The sequence below is a fragment of the Bactrocera oleae genome, chromosome 2 (assembly GCF_042242935.1).
Source record: "Bactrocera oleae isolate idBacOlea1 chromosome 2, idBacOlea1, whole genome shotgun sequence".
NCBI classification, from domain to species: Eukaryota; Metazoa; Arthropoda; class Insecta; order Diptera; family Tephritidae; genus Bactrocera; species Bactrocera oleae.
In genome coordinates this window covers 1,501,961-1,529,510 of record NC_091536.1, presented here as the reverse complement: position 1 = coordinate 1,529,510, position 27,550 = coordinate 1,501,961, and the positions used below count along the sequence as shown (strand labels likewise).

The 27,550-nt window shown below is 31.6% G+C and overlaps 4 protein-coding genes and 1 long non-coding RNA gene across 7 annotated transcripts in view; 2 read left to right on the top strand and 3 right to left on the bottom strand.

Annotated features, from left to right (window-relative positions):
- The window catches only part of dsx (transcription factor doublesex), an 86,780-nt gene extending 84,264 nt beyond the window's left edge, over nucleotides 1-2,516 (top strand). For both annotated transcript variants that reach the window (XM_014242758.3, XM_036373876.2), the window contains exon 5: nucleotides 1,756-2,516. The gene's annotated coding sequence lies outside the window, so the exon portion shown is untranslated. The remainder of the gene's footprint in view (nucleotides 1-1,755) is intronic.
- Nucleotides 2,517-3,721: 1,205 nt separating this feature from the next.
- lds (transcription termination factor lodestar) lies at nucleotides 3,722-8,032 on the bottom strand. Its single transcript, XM_014242527.3, has 6 exons — nucleotides 7,812-8,032; nucleotides 7,691-7,744; nucleotides 6,415-7,634; nucleotides 5,840-6,146; nucleotides 4,930-5,786; nucleotides 3,722-4,846 (listed from the first exon to the last, which is right to left on the bottom strand). The coding sequence occupies exons 1-6, from the start codon at nucleotides 7,882-7,884 to the stop codon at nucleotides 4,097-4,099; spliced, it is 3,261 nt and encodes a 1,086-aa protein (XP_014098002.2). The 5' UTR covers nucleotides 7,885-8,032; the 3' UTR covers nucleotides 3,722-4,096.
- A 1,389-nt stretch (nucleotides 8,033-9,421) lies between these two features.
- Nucleotides 9,422-10,373, top strand: mgr (prefoldin subunit mgr). The gene is made up of 3 exons (XM_014242550.3): nucleotides 9,422-9,569; nucleotides 9,680-10,077; nucleotides 10,137-10,373. The coding sequence occupies exons 1-3, from the start codon at nucleotides 9,483-9,485 to the stop codon at nucleotides 10,234-10,236; spliced, it is 585 nt and encodes a 194-aa protein (XP_014098025.1). The 5' UTR covers nucleotides 9,422-9,482; the 3' UTR covers nucleotides 10,237-10,373.
- Nucleotides 10,063-11,718, bottom strand: mRpL40 (mitochondrial ribosomal protein L40). Of its 2 annotated transcripts, XR_001330981.3 has the most exons (5): nucleotides 11,570-11,718; nucleotides 11,270-11,515; nucleotides 10,899-11,218; nucleotides 10,776-10,843; nucleotides 10,063-10,468 (listed from the first exon to the last, which is right to left on the bottom strand). XR_001330981.3 is itself a non-coding variant. In XM_014242568.3 (4 exons), the coding sequence occupies exons 1-3, from the start codon at nucleotides 11,593-11,595 to the stop codon at nucleotides 10,906-10,908; spliced, it is 585 nt and encodes a 194-aa protein (XP_014098043.1). In that variant the 5' UTR covers nucleotides 11,596-11,718; the 3' UTR covers nucleotides 10,498-10,843; nucleotides 10,899-10,905. The 2 variants fall into 2 exon arrangements, 1 of the variants encoding a protein (XP_014098043.1); XM_014242568.3 differs by lacking the exon at nucleotides 10,063-10,468 and having other exon boundaries at nucleotides 10,498-10,843.
- Nucleotides 11,719-14,740: 3,022 nt separating this feature from the next.
- On the bottom strand, nucleotides 14,741-27,384 carry LOC138856010 (uncharacterized). Its single transcript, XR_011395167.1, has 2 exons — nucleotides 20,352-27,384; nucleotides 14,741-20,242 (listed from the first exon to the last, which is right to left on the bottom strand). It is a non-coding gene; the product is annotated as an uncharacterized lncRNA (long non-coding RNA).
- Between the last annotated feature and the right edge of the window lie 166 nt (nucleotides 27,385-27,550).

The following is a 27,550-nucleotide window of genomic DNA, read 5'->3' as shown; positions in this document are numbered from 1 at the left end:
CCGCTGCTAAGCGTGGCGATGCTGCCTGGCATCATAAAACTTTTGTGTGTTGCCATTTTGAGTGGACACGCATTATTAAAATAAACAGTTCCTCATATACTTAACAATTCTAACTGAGATTCACCAACAAAGGGCGCTGGTACGGGCAAAGCAGCTTTACTACAACTTTTTTAAACATAAAAAACTTTATATCCTATGCTCCCTATTGTAGTCTTATTTTTATATAAACAATTTGGCTATGGCTTCTCCGAAGATTTACGACGACTTATAACTTAAACTCAAAAATTTTTACGTTGAGTATTTAATGAAAATATATAAAAAACTCCACCCTTCTCAACTGCATATAAATGCTCTAATTGTATTTGTTATTTTTTCAATTTAAATAACAAATAAAACTCTACGACAGCTAAATGAAGCGAGAATGTATTGTAAAATGGCAATTATGACAGTAGACAGCTCCAGAATTTTGAAACATTGCCATTTAGTTCATACACGTTATCAACAATGTACCGAAGTTATGGTACATTCGAGTATACGAAACATAATTCTGGGGTCGATTAAAATTTGTACAATGCAAACTTTTGTTTATTATCAAAACGGTTAACCCTAACGCACACACTAGTTGTATTTTGGTGGGCTATACAGCTCCACAAACAGCTTAAGAGAAAAGTTAAAAAAATAATATGGTGATATTTTTGAACAAAACTCCCCGGAGCACTTTTGTTTCAAAGTTTTGGGACACAGTTCAAAATATCTGGATCCCAACGTAACGCTAATAAGACCTAGTATAAAATACTCAAAAGTTTCTTATCAAAACGGTTAAGAAAAAATATATACATATATAGTATGTATATACATGTACATATGTACAATGTACGTTAAGATAGATCGACAATATATATAGTTTTTTATAATTATAAAACCGCTTAGTAATGAAAATTTGCCTTTATAAATTAAAAAAATATTGTTTTTTAAGATAAAATTTTAAGGTCCCTCTCCTGAATAAATTTAAATTTTATTTTGTACTCAGCTAACAATAAACTTTTACCTAAACTAATGACACCGCCGTCTCATCACAGCCAACAATAGTTAGAGCTTTTAAATCTGCCAATACGAGTATATGCCTTAAATAATTTATTATTCATTTTTTTATAATAATGGTGGTATTAAACCAGGAATCGGTATAAAGAAAGCTACATACTACTTTCGAACTCAAAAACAGGAATAACTCTGTCAACCACGAGACAAGTTTTTTTGTTTCATTTCTTTCTTTTCATTTTCTTAACGGAAGCAACCAAATATTTCTTCCTTAGCTATTCGTTTATTTTTTCACATTTGCAGATAGACATAACTTTTGAAAATGAAAAGGTTGATTTTTTCCGTTAATAATATTGTCTGCCAAAAACGATTGTTTTTCAAATTCACTACACCCAAATGTCGAAAGCTAATGACTAATGTATGATTATTCAATAATGATAACAGAACAAAAATATTTAATAAACTTCTATCTTAGCTACCCTTGTCATCAGATTTTATGTAATTACAATAATATCAGTGTATCAGTGGTTGGCACTGTATGTATTTATGTATGTACATATGTTATTTGAGAAAACCTGTGTCTAACTCTTTAAATAAATATAAGTTAATTGTTAAATTATATATAAATGTACACACTTAATTATTTTCCTACATAAATCGCTTAAATATTATATAAAACCGAATATTAATGGAGACAAATCGATTTCTTTTTTTCAGGGATGACTAAACCATTAATACTGAAGCTAATCTATTTAATTGTTATGAAGATAAATATTTGCAAATGTAGTGGAACTATCACTTGGAAAATAGCAATAATTTTAACGGAAATTTAGTGGAAAATTGCGAATATAAGGATTTAATAAATAAAAAAATTTGTAGCAATTTTCATTTGTATATAATTAATATACATGTATTAAGAAGTTGGATGCATCTTTATACTTAGAAATATTGTTTACTAACTCTTTGTAAAATCTACTGGAATATTCTGGAAGCCTAGGAAATGGACACGTGGAAAAGTGAACATAGATCTCATTACATCAAACAAATTGCACATAGTATGCACAAATATAAATATATGAAGCACAATATGATAAATATTATATATGTAACGAAAACAGTTTGCATTTTTCAACAGCTATAACATTTTAAACATAAATATATTGTGTGTATGTAAGAACATATTTATTAAAGTCGAATTTGTAGTAAAACGTTAATTAATATATTCCAAAAATGTAAAGAAAGCTTAATTAATTGAATACATTCGTTAATAATTCAAATTCATAAATAAAATATTAAATATTATATATATGTATTGTATATAGGGGAAAAAAACTAAGCAATGAGAAAATATCAAGTGAAAAATCCTATGTTTATTAGATTAGTTTCAGAACTAGTTATTTATTCTAGTTGGTAATTTAACTGTGAATTATAATAAAACCCATTGAAATAAAGTGGATAGCAAATAAAGAAATGCATAATTGCTGCGATTAAAGAATTTTATTTTCCAAAAAGCAAATAAATAGTTGTTATTCTAGCCTTTAGAAAACACCCAAATCAACAAGAAAAAGAAGAATATTTAACATTTTTTGCAGCGTTATCAAAAGAAGGTCGGCAAAAGAAGCTTGCGTGGTTGGTAACTTCGTTATACAACTCAAATATCGTCCGGTGAGTAACTTTTTCAAAGAGAAATCGCACGGTGCCAAATTGTCTTCATGTTGGAGGAATTTTTTCTTAGCCAAACTAGGCCGTTCTATTGGACTGCGTTTAAATTACAAGTATGTCAAACACTGTTGTGAAGTGGTATAATGTTTGCGCTTATTGTCCAAAGCGAGCAAAACGAGCAAACGCGGCACGCATTGACTGGCTTTTATATTGATTTGATTCCAACAATTTTCCTAGTTAAACTATTTAATATGCACTATTATTGATTTAGTCAAGTCCGTTTGTCTGTATACATACTTGTATATACAAACTAGTCCCTCAGTTTTTAAGCTATTGATCGGAAATTTTGCACCTGTCCTTTCCTCTGAAAAGCTGCTCCTTTGTCGGAACCGGAAGCGGAATCAAGTGATTGTATGGAAAACTCCCGACAGAAAACTATGTTTCTACTGAACTAACAACAAAGCAATACTTGCTATAGCTAAGTGAATTCCAGGCAATGTTAGCCAGCAGTGAATGAATGACAATTATCCCGTTGGTTTCGAGCGAGCTACCACGAACCAGAGAGGAGAGATCATTGATACACTTTTTTAAATATTTTGAAAAGAAAGTGTAGGATACTTATGCGTCTATAACAGTTGTGTGAAATATTTTCCGTGAATTTGGATAGTATCCGAAACTAAGAATTGCATTGAAGAGTAAAGATAGCACAACTACTGCAATGTTTGTTAACTGCATTAGCATTTTATAAGTAATATTCTTGCAGAGTTTTTTGGATTCGACTCTTTTATTATACCTAATTAATAACAATGTTTTCCAAAAACCCCAAAAAATGCATTATTGATCAATATTTTAGCTATGAAATATAATTAAACCGTTATTTTAATGCGATTTGACGTAAAAATTAGTAGAATCGATTTAGATCTTCCCCTATCCCTCGTATAACTATTTTAATTATTTCCGTTTCTACTTAACTCTGCCAAAAATACATGAAATTACTGCACTAAGCATTGAATTTCGGCTGTTTTCATGAATTACTAGAAAATTTATTTCAAAAATCTCTTGGAACATATAATTATTGGTTTCAAGCAAATACATACATATTTAAATTAGCATTTTAGTAATATTTTCAATGAAGTTAATGCTACAGTCATAAAAATTATTTATTATAATACAATACATTCGGACATTTAAACTGCTGTAACAAAATTGTTTGCCTAAGGCTTAGCACTACGAAATATATATATGATAAGTAATGTAAATATAATTCAGCGATTATTCGGTTACTAAACAACGCGAGTTTCATTTCAGATTAATGATTACAAATGTAGTTTAACACTGTTGCATTTAAAACCTATAATAAAATTCTAAATAAAAGATCTATGAAAAATGTAACTGTTTACATGCCGAAAAGACCTCTGAGATCTTCCATTGTTAGTTTGCTACCCTCTGCAGAACGGGCGCCGGTAAGCACACCGTCAGCAATTGACATTTTATGATCCTGCAATGCTTTTATTCGTTCTTCTACGGTATCTTTGCACATAAATTTATAAATGACTACATTTTTCTTCTGACCCACACGATAAATACGGTCCTGCGCTTGTGCTTCCAACTGTGGGTTCCAATGCAAGTCGATCATTAGCAAGTGGTTAGCACCGACCAAATTTAAGCCTACTCCACCCGCAGTTAACGAAAGTAGAAGAATTCTCTTATTATTGTTAAGATTATTAAACTCTGTTACAATTTCTTGACGGTTTTTAACTGGTATAGTTCCATTAAGAGATAATGTTATACAGCCCTCTTCCTCTAAATGTGTTTTCAGTATATTCAAAACGCTGGTCCACTGTGAAACCACAATAGCCTTGTCATTTTTATTAAGCACTCGCGTTTTCAAAATATTCAGAACCTTTTTAATTTTAGAGGAGGGTCGTTTAATATTGAATACTGGATTGCTACGTTGCAGAACTTTTGCAGAAGCTTTGGCAATTATCTCTTCGTCTGGTTTAAGACCCTCTCCTTCTTCTATACTCCGATTTTCCGAACTATCATTTATTGCTAAATTATTCAATTGCTCCAGCAAATCAATCTTTAGTTTCTCATCATCACTGTCGCTCTCCATGTTCTCAGCGTTATCAGTATCGTCAAGCATCTAAAATATACAAGACATTTATCATTAAAAGAGCTCACGTTAACAAGTTATTGTCTTATTCTAATGTAATACGCTATTCATACCGCATCAATTAAACCTGGATGACAGCAGATTTGCCGTAGCCTTAATAGCAAGACCAAAATTTCATGTGATTTAACGTCCTTTTGACCGCGATGCAATTTTGTGAATTTCTCATGTACCTTATAATACGCCCCGTTGGGATCTTTGGTTTGCATGAAAGTTGGCTTATTGCTATCCTCTCTGTACATAAAATCAGTGTTGCGATCCGCTCGTTGAAGAAGGAATTGGGCAAACAGCGTACGCGAGTAAACCATTATTTTCTGATATACATTCATTTCTTCTTTGTCCAAGCAGACGTCAATAAGCTCGATGCGCTTTTCGGGTAAACATTGGAGTGCTCCACGCTCTTGAAGCATTACTTTTGTTCGACGAAGCATAAGTGATTTCATCAAAGCATTTAATCGCTGCTGTCCTCCAGCACTTTTGTTGTCAATCCACTTCTTCCAGTGAGCTAGTTCATTAAATGGTGTACAACGCAGAAATTTAATGAGCGCGTAGGCATCCGCTTCCTTGTTTTGGATTGGCGTACCCGTAAGAGCCCATTTGTATTTGCCACGTAATTCACATACCGAAATTGACATTTGAGCTTTGTGGTTACGTACAACATGTGCTTCGTCAAGTATTATCCGTTGCCACTTAATGCCAAAAAGGGCGCCTTGAGACTTTTGCTCACGTGACACAATGTTGTACGTAGTAACAACTATATCGTATGTTCGTAAATGTTTTGGTTTTGTATCCCGATTGTTACCATGATGAACACAAACAGTTAGTTTGTGACGTTTTACTTTATTATCAACTTCTTCCTCCCACTGACGAACTAAACTCGCCGGACAAACAACCAAAGTTCCTCCAGGATAATCTGTAAAAATATGATATTCGACAAGGAGAACCATTTGTAATTCAGATACTCACAATCTCTTCGCCCTTTTGAAATCCATCCTTCATTTTCATTTTCGTTTTCACTTTCATCATCCTCCGGTTTAGTACCATCTTCCTGTTCTGAACGATTCTTCGTAGCAAGCACTAGCGATATCATCGTTAGTGTCTTTCCTAGCCCCATATCATCAGCAAGAATACCACCTCGCGGTTTTTGCTTCTCTCGCCAGTTCATCCAAGCCAATGCATGTTTCTGATGATTCATAAGTGTGACTCGTAAACCCACTGGGTCCTCAGCAAGTATATCTTCAGTAGGGCAGGTCTTTAGTGAGCTATGAATATCCTGTAAGAAAAATAACTTGTAAGTTTAAATGATGATTGCAATATGTAATTCAACTATTGGCTAAACTGTCAGTGAGGTGTGAAACATTTTAATCAGTTAATGCGAAATTACGTATTATCTCTGTGCATTCAATGCAAAATAACTTATGCAATTGAAGGCAGATAATAATATAATATACAGCAATTGTTTCAGATATCCGTTCTACAGACTTCATCATACAAAAACAAAATCGTTGTTTCTGACATTAAATATATTTTTTACAACAGACCTTAAGACGTTCAACTGTTAATTCACGCTGGGCATTAAATGTTGCCAGCCCTTGTTTCCCCGTGTGAGTTGGATTCATTTTGTTTACAGCAGCAGAAAGATCATCCCAGCTTAACGGATCTACCTTGTTTCGTACTTGTTGTTCAAGAGGCGACATAGGTCCGCTATCATCTTCCACTTTAAGAGTATTTATATATTGAGACTTTATGTGAACATCATTTCGTAGACGATCAATTCGAAGGGAGAGCTGCCTCCCACCATCGGGCAAACTATTGGATATTTTTTCAAGTAATTTCTCTGCGCTTTGCAACTCAATTTTCAGTTCATTTAGTTTTCTCAATTCTTTATCAAAAAACTCTTTTGATACTAGAATGAATTCCTTTATCGCGTCTTTGCTGATAACGGTTGCACTTTCTGTGTGCAATCCCAACTTTGTAGAGATTTTTGGTTGTACCAAAAATGGTTTAGGTCTAACCACATCTCCTTTTTTGTAGTTAGGTGTTTTTGAACTTTGAATAATGTTATCTGGGTTACTTTCATCACTGCTGCTGCCAATTTCAATTGTCTTCTCCTTAAAACTTATAACTTGAACATCACTCTCATCTGACGATTCTACTTGAGAGCGATATTTATCTTTTGGGCTTGGTTGATACATCGTAGACGACAACTTTTCTTTTATGGCATTTTCAAATTGCATACTATAACGAACTGAACTTAACGGTGAATCAACAACCCCATGAACTAATTTTTCAACTTTTTGCGTATTTGGTGTTCGAGGATCATTGATTGCAGTGGCAACTGCACAATTTTTTTTATCAGTTTCACTTTTATCATACGTAATACTGTCTTCAGTTTCTGCAGCTGTGCTTTCGTCGACTGTTTCTTCTGAAGCTGATTGATCCAAATAGCTATTTCTATATATAGATCTATCGGCTGAGTTCGATTTTATTTGATCTTGTACTGTGCTCTCCTCACATACATCACTCTGTTCGTCGGAACTTTTTGTTGAATCCTCTTCTACCTCTGATCTTGCATCCGAGTACTCAATTTCACTAGAGTCGGAGAGATCCGCCGGCCTTACACCTGTTATACTCATGCGCGTTCGTGGTGATAATGTTTGTTTTTCAGTTTCGGCATCCTGATCTGAATCAGATATGTTTGCGCGGCGGTTTTTCCCCCTCTTGCCTGCTGCGTTTTGAATTAGAAAACTGTCATCAGAGCCTATAAAAATGTGTTATTAAATCAATAAATATTACTAAAAGACAAAGAATTATTACTCTCATTTTCCGAATCCTCGATAAATACTTCACCACTGGGCAAGTCAGCAACATCTGGAAACGACAGATTATTGTTATGTACTTCTGTACATATATGCTATAAACACGGGTATTTTCTTACCTTCATTTTTTGACTCTTCGCTAACGAATATCTCTTCTTGGTCACTACAAACCACTTCATCCGAATCAGACATTATTTGGAAAATCTTCCTTACAATAAAATTACCTAAAGATGACAATGTGGACAAATAACGCGACAAATTTTATCAAGATTTGAATATACTGTTACGAGCTTTGTTTGTTTTCACTTTTATTTATGTTGGTCTTACCGTGGGGTTAGAACACAATATTTTATTTACCTTACCTGGATGTTACACGATCAATAAATTGCTTTAAAGTTTCAATTTACTCACACTTTTCTACTACCACACACTCACCATAGACTACTAATAAATTTATACACAGGTTCTAATGAATTTGGCTAATTCGTGTTAGAAATTTTTACGCACGATCAAAGTCCCCGTCAAGAATATCGGAAGCCTTTAATAGCCTTTCAACAGATGCATGGCAAAGAGATTCTGTTAAAACTATCATTAATACAGTTTAATGTCAGCAACATCTGTTAGGGTAATCAGTTCAATTCCCACCACAGCCAGTTCTACGTTTCCGGAATTTACACGAATTTTATTACGCCGAGGACTGTTATTTCGGCGATCTAAACCTGTTTGGGTCGGTAAGTAGTAAGTTAAGTTTGCAAGCATTAGAGCAACACCTTACTGCAGCGTTTATCTGCTTCCTCCTGATCCGTGGAATCGCGTCTAGTCGGACCTGGAATTATTTTTCTGCACAATCCAAACTCAACGTCTGTAAGGTGTAATACATGCAACAGATGTAGCCATCCCAAGGCCTGTTCAGGCAATTCTCCCAGGTCCCTTCTGTCGAAATCATAATTCTAAGCTAAAAATCTTGTAACTCACTTTTGAGTTCACTGGACTGTTAAAAAAAAGTCCAAATTTAATGGCTTTACACTTATCTCTATTTCGAATCCAAACAAATTAAGGCTTTACTACTCATTACCCGAACTTACAACTTCTTACTTATATCTTAATTGTTCTTTACACGGCAGCACTCTAAATAGAACTGTGTTTGCTGCACAGTCCGGCATCCCTTAGATCTTTGACAAAATTTCGCCACTAGAACATTCTGGCACATCGAATTCACTGTCTAGTTGATTCAATATATCGTCGATTCGGTTTTGTTTCATCATTATCGTCACAATATAAAACGATATAAAACGACAAAGTAGTCCTCGTTTGAATGTCGTCTATTCACTGATTTTTCTTACCGATTTTACAACGACAGCTGCCATTTCATGTTCGGGTTAGAATTTAACCAAGACTCCCTTTTCCGACAGTTTACCAGAACTTATTGTGGATGATTGCTAACCAGATATTAAGAAAACCATTTTTCAGCATGTTCCTGATAAAGTTCTGGTTAAGCGATTAACCGTATATGGAGAAAACGGCTCTTAGCTAGTAGCTTATGACAGTGAAATTAAACTCGCCTATTAACATTTATCTGCTCTGTACAATTTTTACGCTAAGGAAAATCTTAGCTGCAAACAACGTGGCAAGGTGGTATGCTACATTATATTCATCTCTTTCATATAAAATTGGACTTGACATTTCTTCGGCAAGCGAATGTGGTTGGGAAATATCTGTTTGTGGCTGTATTGCATTCATCGGCTGTTATAAATCTTTTCAATTAAAAGTTAAATTTGTGTTTTGCAACCATGACCGGTATAATGGATTCTATAGAAATGCCAAAATTGTCAGAAAATCAAAAATCCTTCGCTGGCATACCAGAGGCTATATTTCTGGTAAGTTGAATGAATCAATGCCTTATAGGGCGTTTGTGTCGCCATAACCTTATAGCTTAGATTTGTTGAAAGAAACTGATTCATCAAATTTTATTAAATTCCTTATTCAGGAAGAAATTGATACTTTTATGGCACAACCAGAAAATGAAGACAATTGTGAGAAAGTATTACAGAGATTAGATGAACAACATAGCAAGTACAGATTTATGGCTTTTAATCTTGAAGCACGTCGACGCAAACTAAAATCACAGATTCCAGACCTGCAACGTTCTTTGGAGATGATAAATGTTTTAAGGGAAGAAAAAGAGGAACGAGAAACACAGTTTCTACTAAGTGATCAAGTTTTTATAAAGACTCTAGTACCACCAACAAAAACGGTATGTCTTTGGTTGGGTGCCAGTGTGATGTTAGAGTATCCATTAGATGAAGCCGAAGACCTTTTGAAGCAAAACATGACCTCTGCAGTTGTTAATCTTAAAACAGTAGAGCATGATCAAGATTTTCTTAGGTATATTTAATAACTTTTATAATAATTGCATTGTGAGCTAATATTATTGATTTTTTTAGGGATCAGTTGACGACTACTGAGGTAAATATGGCTCGCGTCTACAATTGGGGTGTAAAAAAAAGGCAAGCTGCGGCAAAAACGTCTCCACCAATACCATAATTTTGAATATTTGTTAATAAATATTCGTTGGAACTGACAACTTCGAACATTAAAAGTAAAAACTGTTTGCTTTGAAACTTTATCTGCTGGATAGAATGAATCACCAGTCTCATAAAATATGTTGAAACTATTTAAAATTCGTGTCTGAAGTTTGTATGAAAAAAATTATCATGCAAGCATTCCATTTCAGGGTTCACTCAGCAAAAATTGGCCTGTTTACGTGTACCTCGAGCTATAAAAAAATACATTAAGAGATTGGGCTTTAGTCTGTTGCAAAGTACAATTCTCAAATTTGTATGTTCGTTTATATTCATCAATATTTTGTTGTCAATTTGGTTAACGAACTTTCCTTCAAAAACAATTAAAAATTGAACATTTCTTAATAACTTCCTATATAATTTATATAAATACACGCATTCTATAGGTAGAACGTGTAACGCTAGGAAGCCTATTAAGCTGAGCAGTAAAAAAAATTACTGTTGAGAAATACTGCAACACATTATTTGATCGAAAAATTATATATATAGCTGGTGATTTACCTCCTTTCACTTTTGGCAATTAAGCTTACAGACAGCCAATAGGTTTTGTGTTAAAGCACTTTAATAAACTAGAAAAAAATCAATTTCAATATCAAATTAATGATTATAAAGTTTTACGTTTACTCTCAACTCAATCCCATTTTTTGTTTTCATGAATGTAATCGCCATCTGGACTAACGTAGTTTTTAATTGGAGGTGTAGCTACTGGTCCTTTAATTGTTACGGGTAAAAGTGTCATTTCTTGTTGAATAGCTTCTTGATATAGTTCTTCAGACTCTTTTCGCAGCTCGCTCAAAGCCTTGTTTTGTGATTGTAACAGCCGGTCGATTGTTTGGAAGTCAGAAACTTTCTCTTGATGTTTATATTTCGCCCACTTCTTGGTTAGTAATGCCCTCGTTTCAAGATCCTTATCACTTAAAGGTGTCAATTTCCGGGTGCGTTTACTATATATAAATAGATTTTAGGAATATTTCAGTGTACTACTATAAACTTACTCCTTTTCGTCCAGGAGCGGAAGAGGAATTTCAAGTTCTTCTATTGGTTTCAACTGTCTGGCATTTTTCTCAAGTCGTCGAATTTGTTTTTCCAATTTTTTTTTACGACGATCCTCACGTTGTTTTATAATTTGTGGGTCGAGTTTCTTCTTTTTCTTCAGTGGTTCAGCACATAAAATTGGAGATACTTGCAGACGACTAATGGAAGTAGAGCTAATTTGACGAATTGATGACTGCAATGTTAGCCTAAAAACTTAGTCCTTAAATTAATGTATACATATATAAATAATACACATTTACTTGCTAAATGCAACTTTTAAAGACATTTTTTTAGAAATCACCGCACAATTCAGTTACGTTTTTCATACTTTCAGCTGTTCACTAAATGTCATTTTTGACATTTTTCAATTGCATAACTTTAATGGCTGATTCACACATAACTTTTATTTCTCTTTACCTTAGACATGTGCTTTCACATCCCTACAAGAAACTGGTGATGGGTTCACCAATAAACTCACATTTATTATGTCAGTACTGTGTACTACGTTAATGAAGCGTATTAAATTTGATAATTTTGATGTAAAAAGAAATGCAGAAAATTGACGACGCCAGTCTGATAATAGAACGTTAGGCAGTGACGGAGATTGTTAAAGAATAGAGAAGGCGCAAATGCTGGTTGTTCTAAAATGTAAGTTCATATAAGGGAACATCGAAAAAGTGGAACTTTGAAAATGAAATTATACCACGTCATAAGGGCTAACATATCTAGCTTAATAAGAGAATGCAAAAAACTACACCACTCTAAAAGGGAACCAAGCATATTTTCACCACTTTATAAGATAATTTGGCAATCGAAAATATACAATGTGAGCAATTCTTGTTATGCTTGACAATTCGTACTGTAACGGCAAAGCGTAAAAAGGAAAGGATATGCCAGAGTCAACGTTTTGCTTTCCCTGTAACTGTTACTTGGCTTGGTTTTGCTTCGAAAATATTTTCGATATGAAAAGCATGTCACCAAAAATGATTGACTCCAATTCCACACCATCGTGCTTTTCGTTCAAATATATATAATTTTTCTATTATTAAACACAAAGACTACTGATTGGAAATTGTTCAATATATTTCACAGATACACCCTCCAGTGGAAGGTCAACCAAGTAGCGTGATGATGCTGAACTCAAGGCTGGTTTTACCAAAGCAATGGGTGTGTGCGTTGCCTTCATATCTGAGCTTACCAAAATTTCACCAAAAAATCTGACGCTCATATTTTTTGAAACTTTTGCGCAAAAAATAATAAATACCAACTTACACCAAGCCGATAACAACAGAATAGAAGCCAAAAAAAAAAGGTTTGTACTACACGCAGAATTAGCTAAATGTTATAAATAATAACAATGAATACCAGTCGGTTGCCACCTAATGCAGTTATGTGAAAATACTTTTAGTTTTTATTAGTATATACACTATATGTATGTATCCATTTCAAAGATCTCATCAGATACTGACTTTAAGTATTTATGTTTAATAAACCATTATAGATCTAATTTATGAATTAATAAAGGTGAATTTTATCACAGAAACAATAAAAACCAAATAATTATAAAATTTTTTTTTCATTTATTGATATAAGTACATATACCCCCATAACTCGCTCAACGGCCTAGATACGTTCCATGAAACTTGGCCGTAAAGGGAAAAGCGATATAAGGTATGAATTATTTTAATACGAATTCAATGAGATCGGTTCCAAATTTGTTAAATATGTAACATGACTTATCATTCAAAATGCATTTTTATCTTTATATTTCCTTTAAATCAAAATTACATACATAACAAGTATATATATTTATACATTAAATAATATCGGACTCGAAAAAAAAATTGCGCAATGCTGTGCCGCTAAGAAAATGTGCCCTCCGCGAAATGCCGAATGCTACGAATACGAATGCCTTATGCGAGGTATGAGTGTGTACTGTAAGTATGCTAGTTTAATATACTCATATATTGAATTATCTTATTCCCCGGTTAGCTTCGAAAAAGTGTTACTCGTCTTTCAGTTGGAGTTGCTGGAAACCAATTGTGTGGAATCTCCACTCGTTCCTACTGAGGTTCACAGTACTTACCCATCATCTTCTTTTCAACCGCTTGCTCTTTTCAACCGCATAGTGCACCGGACGTTTCAAAATCCTGAATAACAGTTATATGGAGGCTTAGACAAGTTATCGCCCGATTTTATCCATATTAGGCTCACACATACACTGTTACTAGAAAAACGCGCTCTCTCAATTTCATTAAAATAACTAGTACATTGGCCGATATATGTAGTATACATTTGGATTGGAAGTACGAAAATCTTTATATTAGGTATATGAGGGCTGAAGGAAGGGGCTATTGTTCCGATTCAATCCATTTTTAACACAAAGGTATATTATTATCAGAGAAATATTATATTTTTCCCGAATTTCAATAATGTATCTCACATATTGGCCGATATTTTACGCAAAAAGTCAGTCATACGCACTGGGGTCCACATATTTAGCCTCTGGATTCTTGAAAAGTTATGATCTGATTCTGACAATTTTCGGGCGTAAGATGAACTACCTACGGTGTAGTATTTGTGCAAAGTTTTATTCGGAAACATTGATTGGTTCTTGATTTGTCTACGGGAAAGTAGGCGTGGTTTTTGCCTGATTTCGTCTATTTTTACACTGTATTGTAAGAATGCGAGGGTAACATCACATACCGAATTTGGTTGAAATCGGTCCAGTAGGTACCGAAATATGGATTTTCACCTAAATGTTGGCGATGCCACGCCCTGGCGCCAATTTAGATTTCATATAAAGCCCTCTTGTACCATCTAACTATGTGAACATTTTGTGATCGAATTTCAAATAATATCGGTTTCCAACAACATTAATGACACCATTTGATTTTTACTATTTTTATACGATTTTAAAACTTTATTTCTCAAGATGAAAATAAACAATATAATTTTTTGTATTTTACTTTTTTTTGCAAATTTTACATAATTTCAATAAAATAATTTTTATTTATGATTAAAAATGTAATATAGTTGAATGTTGTATTCTTTTTGTTCTTATCTGCCTTATTTTTCGCCGTTTTAGGGGTTCTGTTTTTTTTTTTGTGTTTGTTTTTGTTATTTTACTTTTACATTATTGTTTGAATCTAAAGTTGTCGATTTCCTTGGGTAAATACAACTTATGCATGTATGTATAATTTCTTTACATGTTTTTCTACATATTCCAAATATTAATTTTGCTTACTTACAAACTTTGAAGCGATCAAGTTTTCGCTTAATCTATGTGTACAAATGTGTTGTGCATGTTAGTTTCTGTGTCCACAATGAACATTTACAATTCAATGAAGATGCAAAGAACGCGCGTCCGAACTAAAGCTAAAATAGCAACCAAGAATTAATTTTCTTACTAAATTTTTTTTAATTTCAAGTTCAATTTCAGTATAGAAATATTAAATTAAGTTTATATAAATTTTTGATTAAATTTCATTATAATGAAAATTAGTTTGGTTCAATGCTGGTAACACATGAGTTTGATAAATAATATTCAACAATTTGAACTCAATGATAAATATAATTTTATAAATAGAACAGCTTCATAAGAAAATATCCTGTTCAATGCGTTGCTCGTGCAAAAATGAACTGCCAGGAGTAAATTTCTGCTGGAACAACTCTTCTGTGTATTTCATTTATGTTTCTTTTGGCTTATAACTCTTAGTGTTTCGCTTATTTCATTAACGTATAAAGCGATTTATATATGTATGTATATATATAAACTTTAATCCTAAATTGTTTGTACTATCTCATGGAAATAATTCCGGTCTATTGCAGTTTAACTAAATCACTTTTTTATTTACTAATTGCCTTCTTGTTGTTGTAAAAGCCCAAACATAAAGTTCTCAATTAATTATGGTACACATATGAGTAATTCGAATTTAAAAGTATATTACCGCTTCAAAAGCTACTTCGAAGACTATGATGATAAAAATGCACAATTAGTATTGTTGGATAATTGTTTGCCAACCAATTGCATAATCAATGTTATAAAAATCCTGAAAGGTGTAAAAAATTCTAAAAATAACATTAATTAAAGCCATTTTTTAACAAAATACTAATAAAAGATTAACAGTGTTTTAGCATCTGTGTATATTATTTTTCTCTTGTTCATTTTCAGTCATTCAATTCTGTAGAAGATTTGGGTTTGAAACGTTTTAATGTTCATGGAATTTTCGCAGCCGCTCATTTCACGAAACACATCAGACTCTGCCTTATGTTACGTTTCGGAACAAATTTTTTGGCTTAGTAATAAAAAAGTATCCTTATTGGTTATTCTTGACGGGGTCTGGAATATTTAACACAAGATTTTTTCTAATTGCTTATAATTAAAGTTGTTAAGTCGTTTTTTGATGTTTCTATCAATCCAAAATACGCTTGCTAGCACACTTTGCATTGAAGGAGTTTTCTAACTCCTTGGATAAGTTTTTTTGTTTGTTTTATTTGTGTTTATTTGCGACCCAATTGAAAGCCTCAATATATCGTACCATGCCATACAGATCTGTAGTGTAGCAGCTCTGCATACTCAAGTTTTGATTTATTTAACGTCCGCTTGTACATATATCCTACCCATGATTAATTTAGTTCTAAAAGGTTCTCATATGCTTATGCCTAGAGTGTTTTCTTAAAGTTTAGATTTTTTTTTAATAATTTATATATACTCTACTTTGAGTATGGAATCAGAATAGCTTTTAATATTTGTTTAATTTTGCTTATGTTTTGAAATAAAGTTTTGTTCAGTATAAAATTGGTCCTACTTAATAGTAGAATAACTAAATATTGGGAAGGGGATCTAAACTAAGCTGCTTTACGTTGAAAATCAATCTGTGAGTCCCATACGCTCATCCGTTGTACTTACTTCGCTTGTTATCTTTTTATGTATTTGAAATAAAGTAAGCCGTTCATTTTTAACAAAATATATACAAAAAGCGCTCTAATTCGGACAATTGAAGATTTTGATTTTTGTTTTGGTCTATTTCGGGCCCGTTTGAGTTAATCATTCATTCGTTTTTTACGATTCATTTCGTTTTTAGTATTTAATTAAATTTTTTAATTTTTCTAAAATTTTTCTGTTTTTTTGTTTGTTATTTTTATTATAAAATCAACGTTTTTTAAGTATTTGTTTTGAAGGCACTTTTGATCGGACGATTTGGCCCATGTGCGAACTGTTTACGTTTCATTTTGGCTGCTCATGGTAAAGTTGGATGCTTTTGTGGTTGTTGTAGTTGTTCAATATTTGCTTAAAGTAATCATGAAAATCCCAAAGTGATTCCAAATGAATTTGCCAAAGGTATTGTCGAAACTTTTTTTATTACTCTAAAATTGTCCGCATACTTCGAAAATGCATTTTGAACAAAAAATCAGATGCCGGTTAGTTTAAATTGGTTTGTGTCGCCTTCCATATCAATGCTATTGCCTCATAACGTTGTTTATATCAATGTAGATCCAGTTATTGTTATTTTGATGTTTTGAGAATCGTTCAATTCTTCGAATTAGGGCGCAAAATGTTGTTGTTTATTATAATTATTTTTTTTTGTTATCGATCGAGTCCTTCAAATTGTCTAATTTCAGAAATGAGATATCAGAAAATTGAATACTATTCTTCCAACTAAGGGAACAATAGCCTCTTGCCTCTTCTTTAATACAAGTATATATTATTGTTTGCCGACTGTGTTCAACCGTGTCAATAATCTCATAGACTAACGTCCGTATAGAGTTTATTCTTCAGGATCAGCGTTAGAAGTTAATTGACGTCAATGAAAGAACTCGTGTGGAGATAATATGAAGTTGAGAAATAAGCTAAAGGAAATAAACTTATTATATTTATAAAAAGGAGCTACACCTTTTACTCCTATTTGGTAGTGCTGTAAATAAAATGACTCAAGAAACATCCGCGCTAAAGACTTTAAATAACGGAAATCCGGTTATGAAATAATTTGTAAATTACATTTTCAAACTGTGAATGAGTGCACGAAACCTCACTATATAAGTATGTAAGTCATATAATGCTATATATATATATATATATATATATATATGCTATAAGCTGTTTACGCTACAATACATATGTACAATAAGTATTATGCCGGTAACCAAAGGGAAGAGCTGATGTGTTTCCGATAGCAGGAGAGTGTTCGAACTTGATTCATATAGTACACATTCCGTTATGTTTAAATTAGAAATAATTATACAAGTATATGTAAGTATTATGTATGAACAAATTTATACGTATATACCATATGTACGTATATTTGAATTGTAATCTCGTATGTATGCTCATGAAACGTGGTACAAGATTACATATATACTTTTACTTACTTAATTACATACGTATTTATGTGTTTATGTATTCGTTTACATAGATGTGAGTGACATGCATTTATAGAATTTATGTGTGTGTATGTAGTTTGGTGTATATGCATAAGTCTGTACGTTAAATGTAAGTTTGTTATACACAATTATAGGTTATAAAGTCATAGTTGTTGTTTTTGACTGTTCAGCTTTAGTGTGCACAAATGTATGCATGTATATTTTTCATAAAGCCAATAATATTAGTATTAAAACTAGTTTTGTTTTTTTGATTTATGGATGTGTGTTATGTAATCTTTATACGGTTTGCTTTTATATCGTATTGTGCACATTTGCATTATTATTGAGCTTCTTCGATTCTTCCAAAGAGAGAGGCTTATAATTTTATGCCTATACAGTTATACAATAATCATAAATGCTACATTTCTGTGTTTACATACAATTAAAAAGTAAGTTCAAGTAATTCGGGCTTAAAATTGAATTTTCCTTAATTGTATTTTCTTATCTGCTTTATCCTAACATAATATGCACACATCCCTCTAATATTTTACTTTCATTGTTTTTTTTTTGCTTAGCATTCGTTTACCTCCTATCACTCATCTCAGTGAATGAAGAATGCGTTAACTAAAGATCATCCAAGACGCTGTCACAACATATAGGATTTTTATTTAATTACAATTGAACAAAATCTTTTAAAGATACATATATGTATATTTATTCTTTTTGTTGATTTTTGTTATTTTTTTTCTTAATTAATCTTTTTTTTCGCAGTGTTTTATATTATTAGAATTTTGTTTGTTTTTTTGAATCGTTGAGCAATGTTTATATAAATTTTATTTATTTTCTAAATTTATCAGTTTCTCTTTTGTTTTAATGTTTACTTATATGGTAATAACATAGAATACACCTCTTAATTTTTGCTTTTGTTATGTAGATGTCGTTGAAAAATCTGTGATGAAAATTAAAAGTTAGGAGTAATAATGAACAAATGAATATCAAAACGTTCAAACTCAGTGGAAATCAAACTATGTAATATACTTATAAATGTAAGCATATTGGTTACAATGCACTGTGCAATATTTTCATATTTGAAATCTGCTTTAGTAGTGGAATTTATCTTCACCGATTTTGATTATGATTTTGAATTTTGTAAATAAATAAAACATCATTCTTCAGCTAACCGGCGACATTATTGCCTGTTCTTCGATACGTTTGCATACCTATTTTCTTGGCTTGCAAGTTCACCTGCTCGGCTTGCTTTTCAATATCGATCGGAAAGGTTCAGTCGCCGGTAAAAGTTGTCATTTATTTATTGCTTGGTTTGCTTTTTTTGATTTATTTCCATCATTTCTATTATATTTATTTTTGATAATTTTGCGGTTACAGTAACTTTTGAATTTTGCTGAGATTTCGTTAATTTTGGCTTATTGTTGTTGTTAATTGGTTTGAATTTTGTCGATCACTTTAATTGTGTTTTTATTATGGAATCGTTGCGATTGCTAATGATTTGGTTTGCTTCCGGTTATGCCCTTATTGTTGTTGATTTCAGACAGCTATTTTTGTTTGTTGAGATATACTGTTTTGTTGTTTTGATTTCAATTATGAAAAATATAATTTAAGGCAGATGTTCTGTTTTGATAATTTAGATGCTATATTTGTTCGCAGAAATGGAAGTAATCTAGTTGGACGATAAAAACCAGGGTACATATTTGGGAGAATTTTTAAGTGTTTCATATAAACACGTTGGTCAATGCGAATCGGTATAAAAACGCTAACAAAAAATTTTTCAAACATCGAAACTTTAATTTTTTTTTCACCAGAGTGCCGTAAATAAATTTAAATAATTTTCATTTCTTGTAATCACTTTTATTCGCTTTGGGATTCAAAAAATGTTTTTTAGATTGTTCACAATAATTTCCACTTTTGTTATTCTTTTAATTTATTTTGGGTTTTTTCGTTTTTATTTTAATTTTAGTGTTTATGTCGTTTATTTTTGTTTCTTAAAGATAAGGCGCGAAGGTGCTTAAAATAAGCTTGTACTTTTTTCGTGATATATTAAATTTTTTTCATAGTTCCTCATATTTGCCCATAAAATGCATCTCAATTTCTCCAGCGCTTTTCCACAAATTTTGTTTCTACGAAATTTTAACTTCCAAAATTTTGTAATTTTTTAAGTAATTTTTGAGTTTGGTTTTTGGTTTTGCTTTTAATTTTAATTTTAGCTTTTTTGTTATAATTTTTGAATATAGTTTTTGAATATTTTTGTCCTTGACTTACACCGAGAGAGAATTATCCAAAGGTGGCCGAGAGGTTTCCTGAATTTAAGTTCCAGAATTTTTTGTAATATCCATTTTTGATCCTACATTTTGTAAATCGAGTTCCAATTATACGCTCTTCCGCTAAGTTTGTCATGTTAAAAGTACATTTAATAATTTTTAACGTCGCCGTAATGTCGAGTAAAGTAAGGGTTTTTAGTAAATATCTGTATTTTGCGTTTGATTTGTTACCATCAACGGGATTCGAACAAAACTAAAGCTGGTGGTAAATTAAAAAACTATGAAGAATTCTGCCTGTAAATTATAATATTGAATATTTCAAAGTTTACTTTTGCATATTTTCACAGATTTTCTGTAATTTTTGTTCAATGAGTACTAGCTAGAATTGCAATGTCATACATACTTGTACATATGTATGTTCAGCTGACATGTTCAGCTGAAAAAATCTCAGATGTCGGAGGTTTACGCCAGAGGGTGTAATACAAATTTATATTTTTTTATATCAAATAGTTTTTGTTTATTTTTGCTCCTTCAAAATTTTGTAAATTTCTATTTTTCTTCGTTTTCATTTTATTTTGTTTTTGTTTATTTGTTTCAACATTCATGTCCGAAAATGTACCTAAAGTGCCTAAAAGTACGTCTAAATTGTCAATTTCCTTTAATTGTATACTCTCTATACTCATATAATATATAGGAACATTACCGAAAGTTCTCTTGTTTCTTACTAGTTTTACATCTTACACCTAAACATATTAATTAAAGTTAATTTAGGTTATAATTCATTTAAATTAGTACAACTACGTTTAGTTTCATTTTTTTTGTGCATACACCCTCCAACGTCTCCCTTAAGCAATAGATGTCGCGCTTTCCACATCCGTTAAGTACTTCGGGGGTTTGGTAGATTTACGTAATCTCTTACGTTTTCTCAATAGTTTCAAATGTGTCTCATTTCTTGTTTCATGTTTTTCTTATTTATCGCTAAATCCGGGAATATTCGTCACTTCTAAATGTCCGCATTTTTCATAAAGATTTGCCAAAGTTATGTCCAGGATTGCTTTTTTGTTTTCAAAAGTACACTATCATCTTTCTTACTTATTAGTTCAGAAGATATTTCTGCGTATTCATTTTTTTATTATATTTTAGTTTTAGTCCACGTAAGTTTATATTAATATTACTTATTTTATCATAACTTCATTCTTCCTTTCTTGAGCTATCTAATATAACGAATTGATGCCAAAATCTTTATTTCAAGCCGAAAAGTTTTATCATCAAAACTTATACATTGTATACATACTCGTATTTATATGTACAATGCCTTCTAAATCGTGTTAATACTTATACGAAATTCATGAGGGAATTATAAAAAAAAATTAACAAAAGAAGAAAAATAAATTATTGTCTAAAAGAAAAAAAATACTTAGATAAGTGTTAAAAATTTAAACATTTACATACTCAATACACACAATTCCAGATTGACCAGAGCCAAAAAGAACCATTGAAAATGAAAAACATACATACCCACATGTAATTATACTTCTGTCGTCGACACATAACTCAAAATGGAATGACAAGAGATCCAATAAACTGACTAGTTCTACTATATTACTTAGCAAAAATTGAGTGACATTTTTAAGCATACATATATTATATATCATATATCAGTCAGTAAAGAGTTAAGAAGTTTCGGAACATTAAGTGCTTATGTATATAGTATTAAATTTTCAGCTCTGCCAAACTGGAATTGCGTGGTGTTTTAACTTCATTTAGCCAAAATACGTAATTTCGTGCATTCTAGGTTATTTCTTTGTGATTTTTATGATATTTTAGGAAATACTTCGATTCTCTAAATGAAAATATTATTTACCTCAATCGTTGTATGTGTATTAATGTAAAAATGCTACAGAAATGTCTTATCAGGAGATATACAACAAGTATTAAAGTGTTTGCTTTGAATTCTGATACATACACAGAACGACATCCATATTTGAAGTCCATAAACTATGATTTTTGTGTTAGCGATTGCTAAATAGCGACACTTCTGTATTATTCTCATTATCTATGCATATTTGTGTATATTTCGCGAAGATTTCACACGCTTTTCATCTTACTTTGAAATGACGACCTGACGCCAGCATTATAATTCTTCTGATTGAAAAATTTTTAACGAGTTTTTACATAAAAAGTGTTTATATGTTTTTATAGAAGAGCCAAATAAAAACTTTCGTTCAAAATAACAGTTTTATATATGAGTATGTAGTATGTGTTGTATTCGCAGCGTGACGAATATTTTTCGCTACGTGGTCTTGTTAAGATTTCACTGATACCTTTAATACTGTATACTTGTATATGATTTTTTATTAAATATATACGATTTTATTGAGGGAAGGATTCATATCGGATTTAGTAAGTATTTGTTTTCTGTTTGCTGTTGTTGTTTTGTATGTGTTTTGGTATTTTTGAGTAATTGGGTGTGCTGAACTTAATCCAATGTCATTGTGGTTCACTGTTTATTGTTCGCTTCTCTTTGGGCAACCTTCGCTGTATTTTTGTCCTGTTGGTTGGTTATATTTTTAGTGTATTACATTGCTTTGCCAATGCGTTTAGCTTATAAACGAATCTAATATTTTGATATATGATTTCTGTTGTCTCATGTAATATGAGTTAATGTAGGAATGTATTTATTTTTCATTGATTGCAAACTGAGAGAGTGTGTGCTGATTTGGAATTTTACTCGTAGCCCAAGATTTTAAGTGAAATAAAAGGTTTTCACATAAGCCTGATTTTCAAACACAAACAGTTAGAAAATATTTGGAATTTATACTATACCACAAATTTTTTATTACATTAAGTTTCAAACTAAGAACTTAATATTTGCCGAGGTATATAACATATATAAAATATTGGGTAATAGGGATATTTTGGCACAGCTTTTTAGTTATTTCGCTTAAAAATTCGTATTTCTCTCAATTTGTTTAATTTTGAATATCAGCTACTGTTCATATGGCAAGCAATAATATATTAAGTATACATACTTAATTTACCTACGTACCTAGTAAGAATATTGTTATATATGGATGTGTTATTTGGTGTATGTTAATGTTCAAATGACTGTATATTTAGTGTGTCACTTATTGCATTAATAATTCTTGGAAGATTTACTTCTCTTTTCTGAAATTCGCACACAAACAGTTTCAAAATGTTCAATTTTCAGTTGCATGCAGCATTTTTGCTTTGCTTTTTAAGGATTTTTAATCGTTTTTCTATTTTGTTTTTGTTTTTTGTTTATTTGTTTTAATTAAGTTCTTGTTTAATTAGCTTGTCTTAAACTCTTACATTGCATTTATGTTGTTAATTTCTTTAACTACACATTAACCTTATAAAATGCTTATTTCATAATAATATTATTTGTAGAAATATTTCGGCACTATTGTTGGAAATAATTAATTGATTATTTTGTTTTTAAAAACTTCTTCACTTTCAAACAAAAATTCTTAAGGGCCAATGTTTTTGTTGTTTGAACTCATAATACATACAAACTAATTATATATAAAGAAAAAATAACTGTATGACTCTTTCTTTTTGATTTTCGTTTATTTACTGTTGGTTTGTTTGTCCATCTTTCTTTCTTCACATATAGAAGGTGCTTGACCTGGTGTTGGCATTTAAATAGTGAAAGCTTAGAAATCTGTCGCGTTACAATGAAAGCCCGTTCGATGCACCGTTACGTATGCAGATCGTTTGGTACTTCACTCAAATGTAAAATTCTCTATTGAGTCCCCAGCACTTAATGTACTTCCTATATGTGTTGAAACCCATTTCAATATTAATAGAGTTTTTGAGTTTGGTCTGGGTTTAACATAGAAAAAAACGGTTGTATTGACGTTTCTAACATAAAGATTTGTTATTGTATTAATACAACTCAAACATATTTGAAAGTAAATGGTTGTTGTAACTTTGATTGATTGACTGGCATAGGCCGCACCCTTTGGTACAAGTATCAAAAGTGCTACGCAGCCAGCTTCAATCGCCTTGGTTCCCTTGTGGTAATGGTATGACTTCGATTCATTTAGCGAACGCAGTACGACTGCGCGTTTATTACGTGACTCTCAGACATACCATACACCATTAGCTATTGTAAAATGAACTGGTAAAATTCGGCGCTCAGCGTTCCTGTGCGTTGCTGCGCCTTCGGGTAGGCTATGAAGGAGCGCCAACTTTATGATATGCTATTGTAAAATATAAGCAAAACGTTTGCAATTGGTTCACTTATGTGTTAATATTGACTTAGTTTATATGTATGTACTCATATAATTTGCTGTTCATCTATTTGTTGAAATATTTTAGATTTTGATTTTGTTGTTGGTTGTTTAGAATGAACATTTTCTTTGACTTACTATTTCAATATATTTGTTTGTACGTAGAAGTGTACATTGTGTGTTATGCTAATTTATTTATTATTTATTTCACTTCGTATTGTTTTCTTGTTTAGTATGTTGCTTTATTTATTCTGTTTTTATACATAAACTATTAAAATATCTGATCACATTTGTTTGCAGTCTCTGTATATAATATATGTAGATAATGTGTTTTTATCTCTCATTTCACACAAGTTGTTAAATTACTTTTTAAGAATTGTGTTAAGCTTTTGGCATGATTACTTTATTATTAACGATTACATGAAAAAGAAATTTTCCAATAGAAAACATATTTATCGGTTTCTTCTAATACTCGGTTATCGTTTTTTCCGATTTTAAACTTTCTTTTTACACGAATTTTTGGCATACATTTTGTCATTGCAGATTCCTGCGCTATTGCGTTTTTCTTTTGCTCCTAAAGATTTAACCAATTATATTTGGCAAATCCTATACTCTGGGATTCTAAAATTTTACTCTCGTTCTGACAATTTTTTGTAACGCCCACTATATTGTATGTGTATGTGACAGCAACTGAACTAAAAATGCTTCTGTATTGAAAACTTCACTGGGCTATTGTTGTGTTTATATATATTTCTATTATTTTACTTCTTTTTTACTATAAATACATTGTGATTGTACTATTGCGGTATTTGTTTTTGTTGGCCATGGCGTCTGTCAAGCGTTTGTTGAGTACTTCTGCTAGTGTATATTCTAAGGGGATATATTCATATACTTCTCGTACATATGTACATACCGACTTGCTGGCCAAGAGCTGTGGTAGTTCGTAAGGACAGCAAAAGGTTCGCGTGGAAAAAATTTTATTATTGCCAATTTATTTGGTTTATGTAGTTTGTACCTGTTGTAGTGCACCTAGACTATCGACAGCTTCGTCGAAAGGTCTAAAGTGTACTTGCTTATAAAAATTATATCTAAGTCACTGGGCTATTGCATTGCTTAATTTACGTATTATTATTCTCATCAGTTTATTGCTATTTCATTTGTTTGTGTAAACCAAAAAATTGTTGCAACTTTGCTGTTTACGCTTTCCCACTCTATGGCCAATAAGTCATTGTATTCTACCTATCCCCGAGACTGCCATAGCATTGAATCAAAACATTTATATCTGTATATATGTAAGTAAGTTAAGTATATATTTAAATGAAAGGAAAATTAAATATTCGTTCAAAATGTTTGCATCGTTGTCGTTGTATTAAAATTCTTTGACAACTTTTTTAATGAAAATCATATTTGTTTGTTGCTTTATTCATCTCAAGACACTAACGGTGAGTTGATACGAAAAATTGCCAGTTTTGTCACGCAATTGCTTTGTAGTACACATGCCTGCCAATTATTGATCAATTGTGAAATTGCTTCAAATAAAATCGAATTTTTTAAAATATATTAAATAAACAGCGCTTTTATCACTTATTTTATGCTGATGTTGAAGTTGGTCTTATTGCAGCTAATTCTTTGTTTTTATTGATATTTTATGTATTTCATGCTGTTAGATGCAGCATACCGCGCGAAAACTGATTCTGAAGGAAGTATACCTCCTTGCTGATATTATTCTATTTTTTTTTTTTTTTGCTCATTTCTGATGTTTTTTTTATAATCATTTTCTGTGCTTGGGCTTCGTGCAACTCAGTTTTCGTTGTCGCTGCATTTTCAAGTTTCTATATGCCCTTTCAAGAGCGACAAATCAAATGAGAATAAATTGGTTGTTGTGTTAAAAAACTAAAGTAGTTAATTTAAAAAAAAAAAAAAATTTCTTGGTGTTGCATGCATATATTATTATATTTATTAGTTATTATTTTGTATTAAGTTATTCATGGCTAACTCTCTCCAATCACATCTTGGCTTCATTTCCCCGCTTCGTGGGCATTCGTAAAATCTTTCTATTTCATTTTTTTTTACTGTATTTCAATGCTATTTGTTCGTTTAGTATAAAAATATAAATTGCTTTATAAAACTTTATGTTGGTATTTTTAAAATTGTACTATAAATTATTCCGGTTTTGAAATGCCGTCAATGGCGTTCAAGGAAAAGCCCCCAACAGTCCCACTGTACGACATTTTTCACTATTGCAACTAAAATGGCACAGTATTCCCATGGCCTGGGATCCAAGATCCAAGTCCACAGTTCGTTTGTTTAAGTCTATTAATATTTCTTTAATTTTTTTTTGTTTGTTTTTTTTGTTTTTTCTATAGGAAATGTTTACTATTTAATATACTTTTTTCTATGTTGATCTTTAACCACATCTATTACAAAACATGAAATCAGGATGGAGTAACAGTGAAATTAAGATCTTGATATGAGTGCACGTGGTCTCCGTTATCCAAACCTTTGGTTCGGCGGAGTTATGCAGTGTTTAAGTTCCAATTGGTTACTTCGTATTGTCATCAACTTGTTTTGAGTTGTTATATTAAACTAAACGTATGAATATGGAGCTTTGTTTCTAAGTTGCATAAACATTGTTTTCCTGCTTGTAAATATGTTAAACATTTTGTTGAGAAAATTAAAAATATCACATTCGAGTTGTGAATGTTCCCCTGGGCTATTGTTGTTGTCTTAAACTAAATTCAGAAAATTATTTATTTGTTATTGTTAGTTTTTGTATATTTTGCAACTGCTGCACAGTTGCAAGTATAGTTTTACGCTATTAACTTCAAATTCAACGACTTAAGTGTAGCAGTTCTTTTTCATTATTTTCATTTTTCTGTTGTTGTCGTAACTACTAGTTGTCTTGTTAATCTTGTGTCAACTGGCGTGGTTTTGCTCTTTTTTTGGTGCTTTTATGCAACTTTTTGTATTCACATTTCGTGTTATATGAATATATATCAATTGAATTTCGAATTTGTTTTACAGCCGAAACATCATTATCTACAATTTAAAGGGCGCTAGTGCAGACGTCTTGGATTTTAATAAAAATCTCATTATGTACATAAGTAATATGTTAATTTTCATAAAAAACTAATCAAAATAAGTTCAATTTTAGAATGGATAGAAATAGTTTTTGATAAATTATTTAAATAAACATTTCGTTAATTAATTTAAAACAATGAATCTAAAGACTCTTAATATGTAACCGTAGACGTTAGAAGACAAACTTTCAAGGAGAATGAAGTGAATGCCTGAAAGTAATAAAAAGTACAATAAAAATCCGATGACAATCGGCACATAGCGCTTT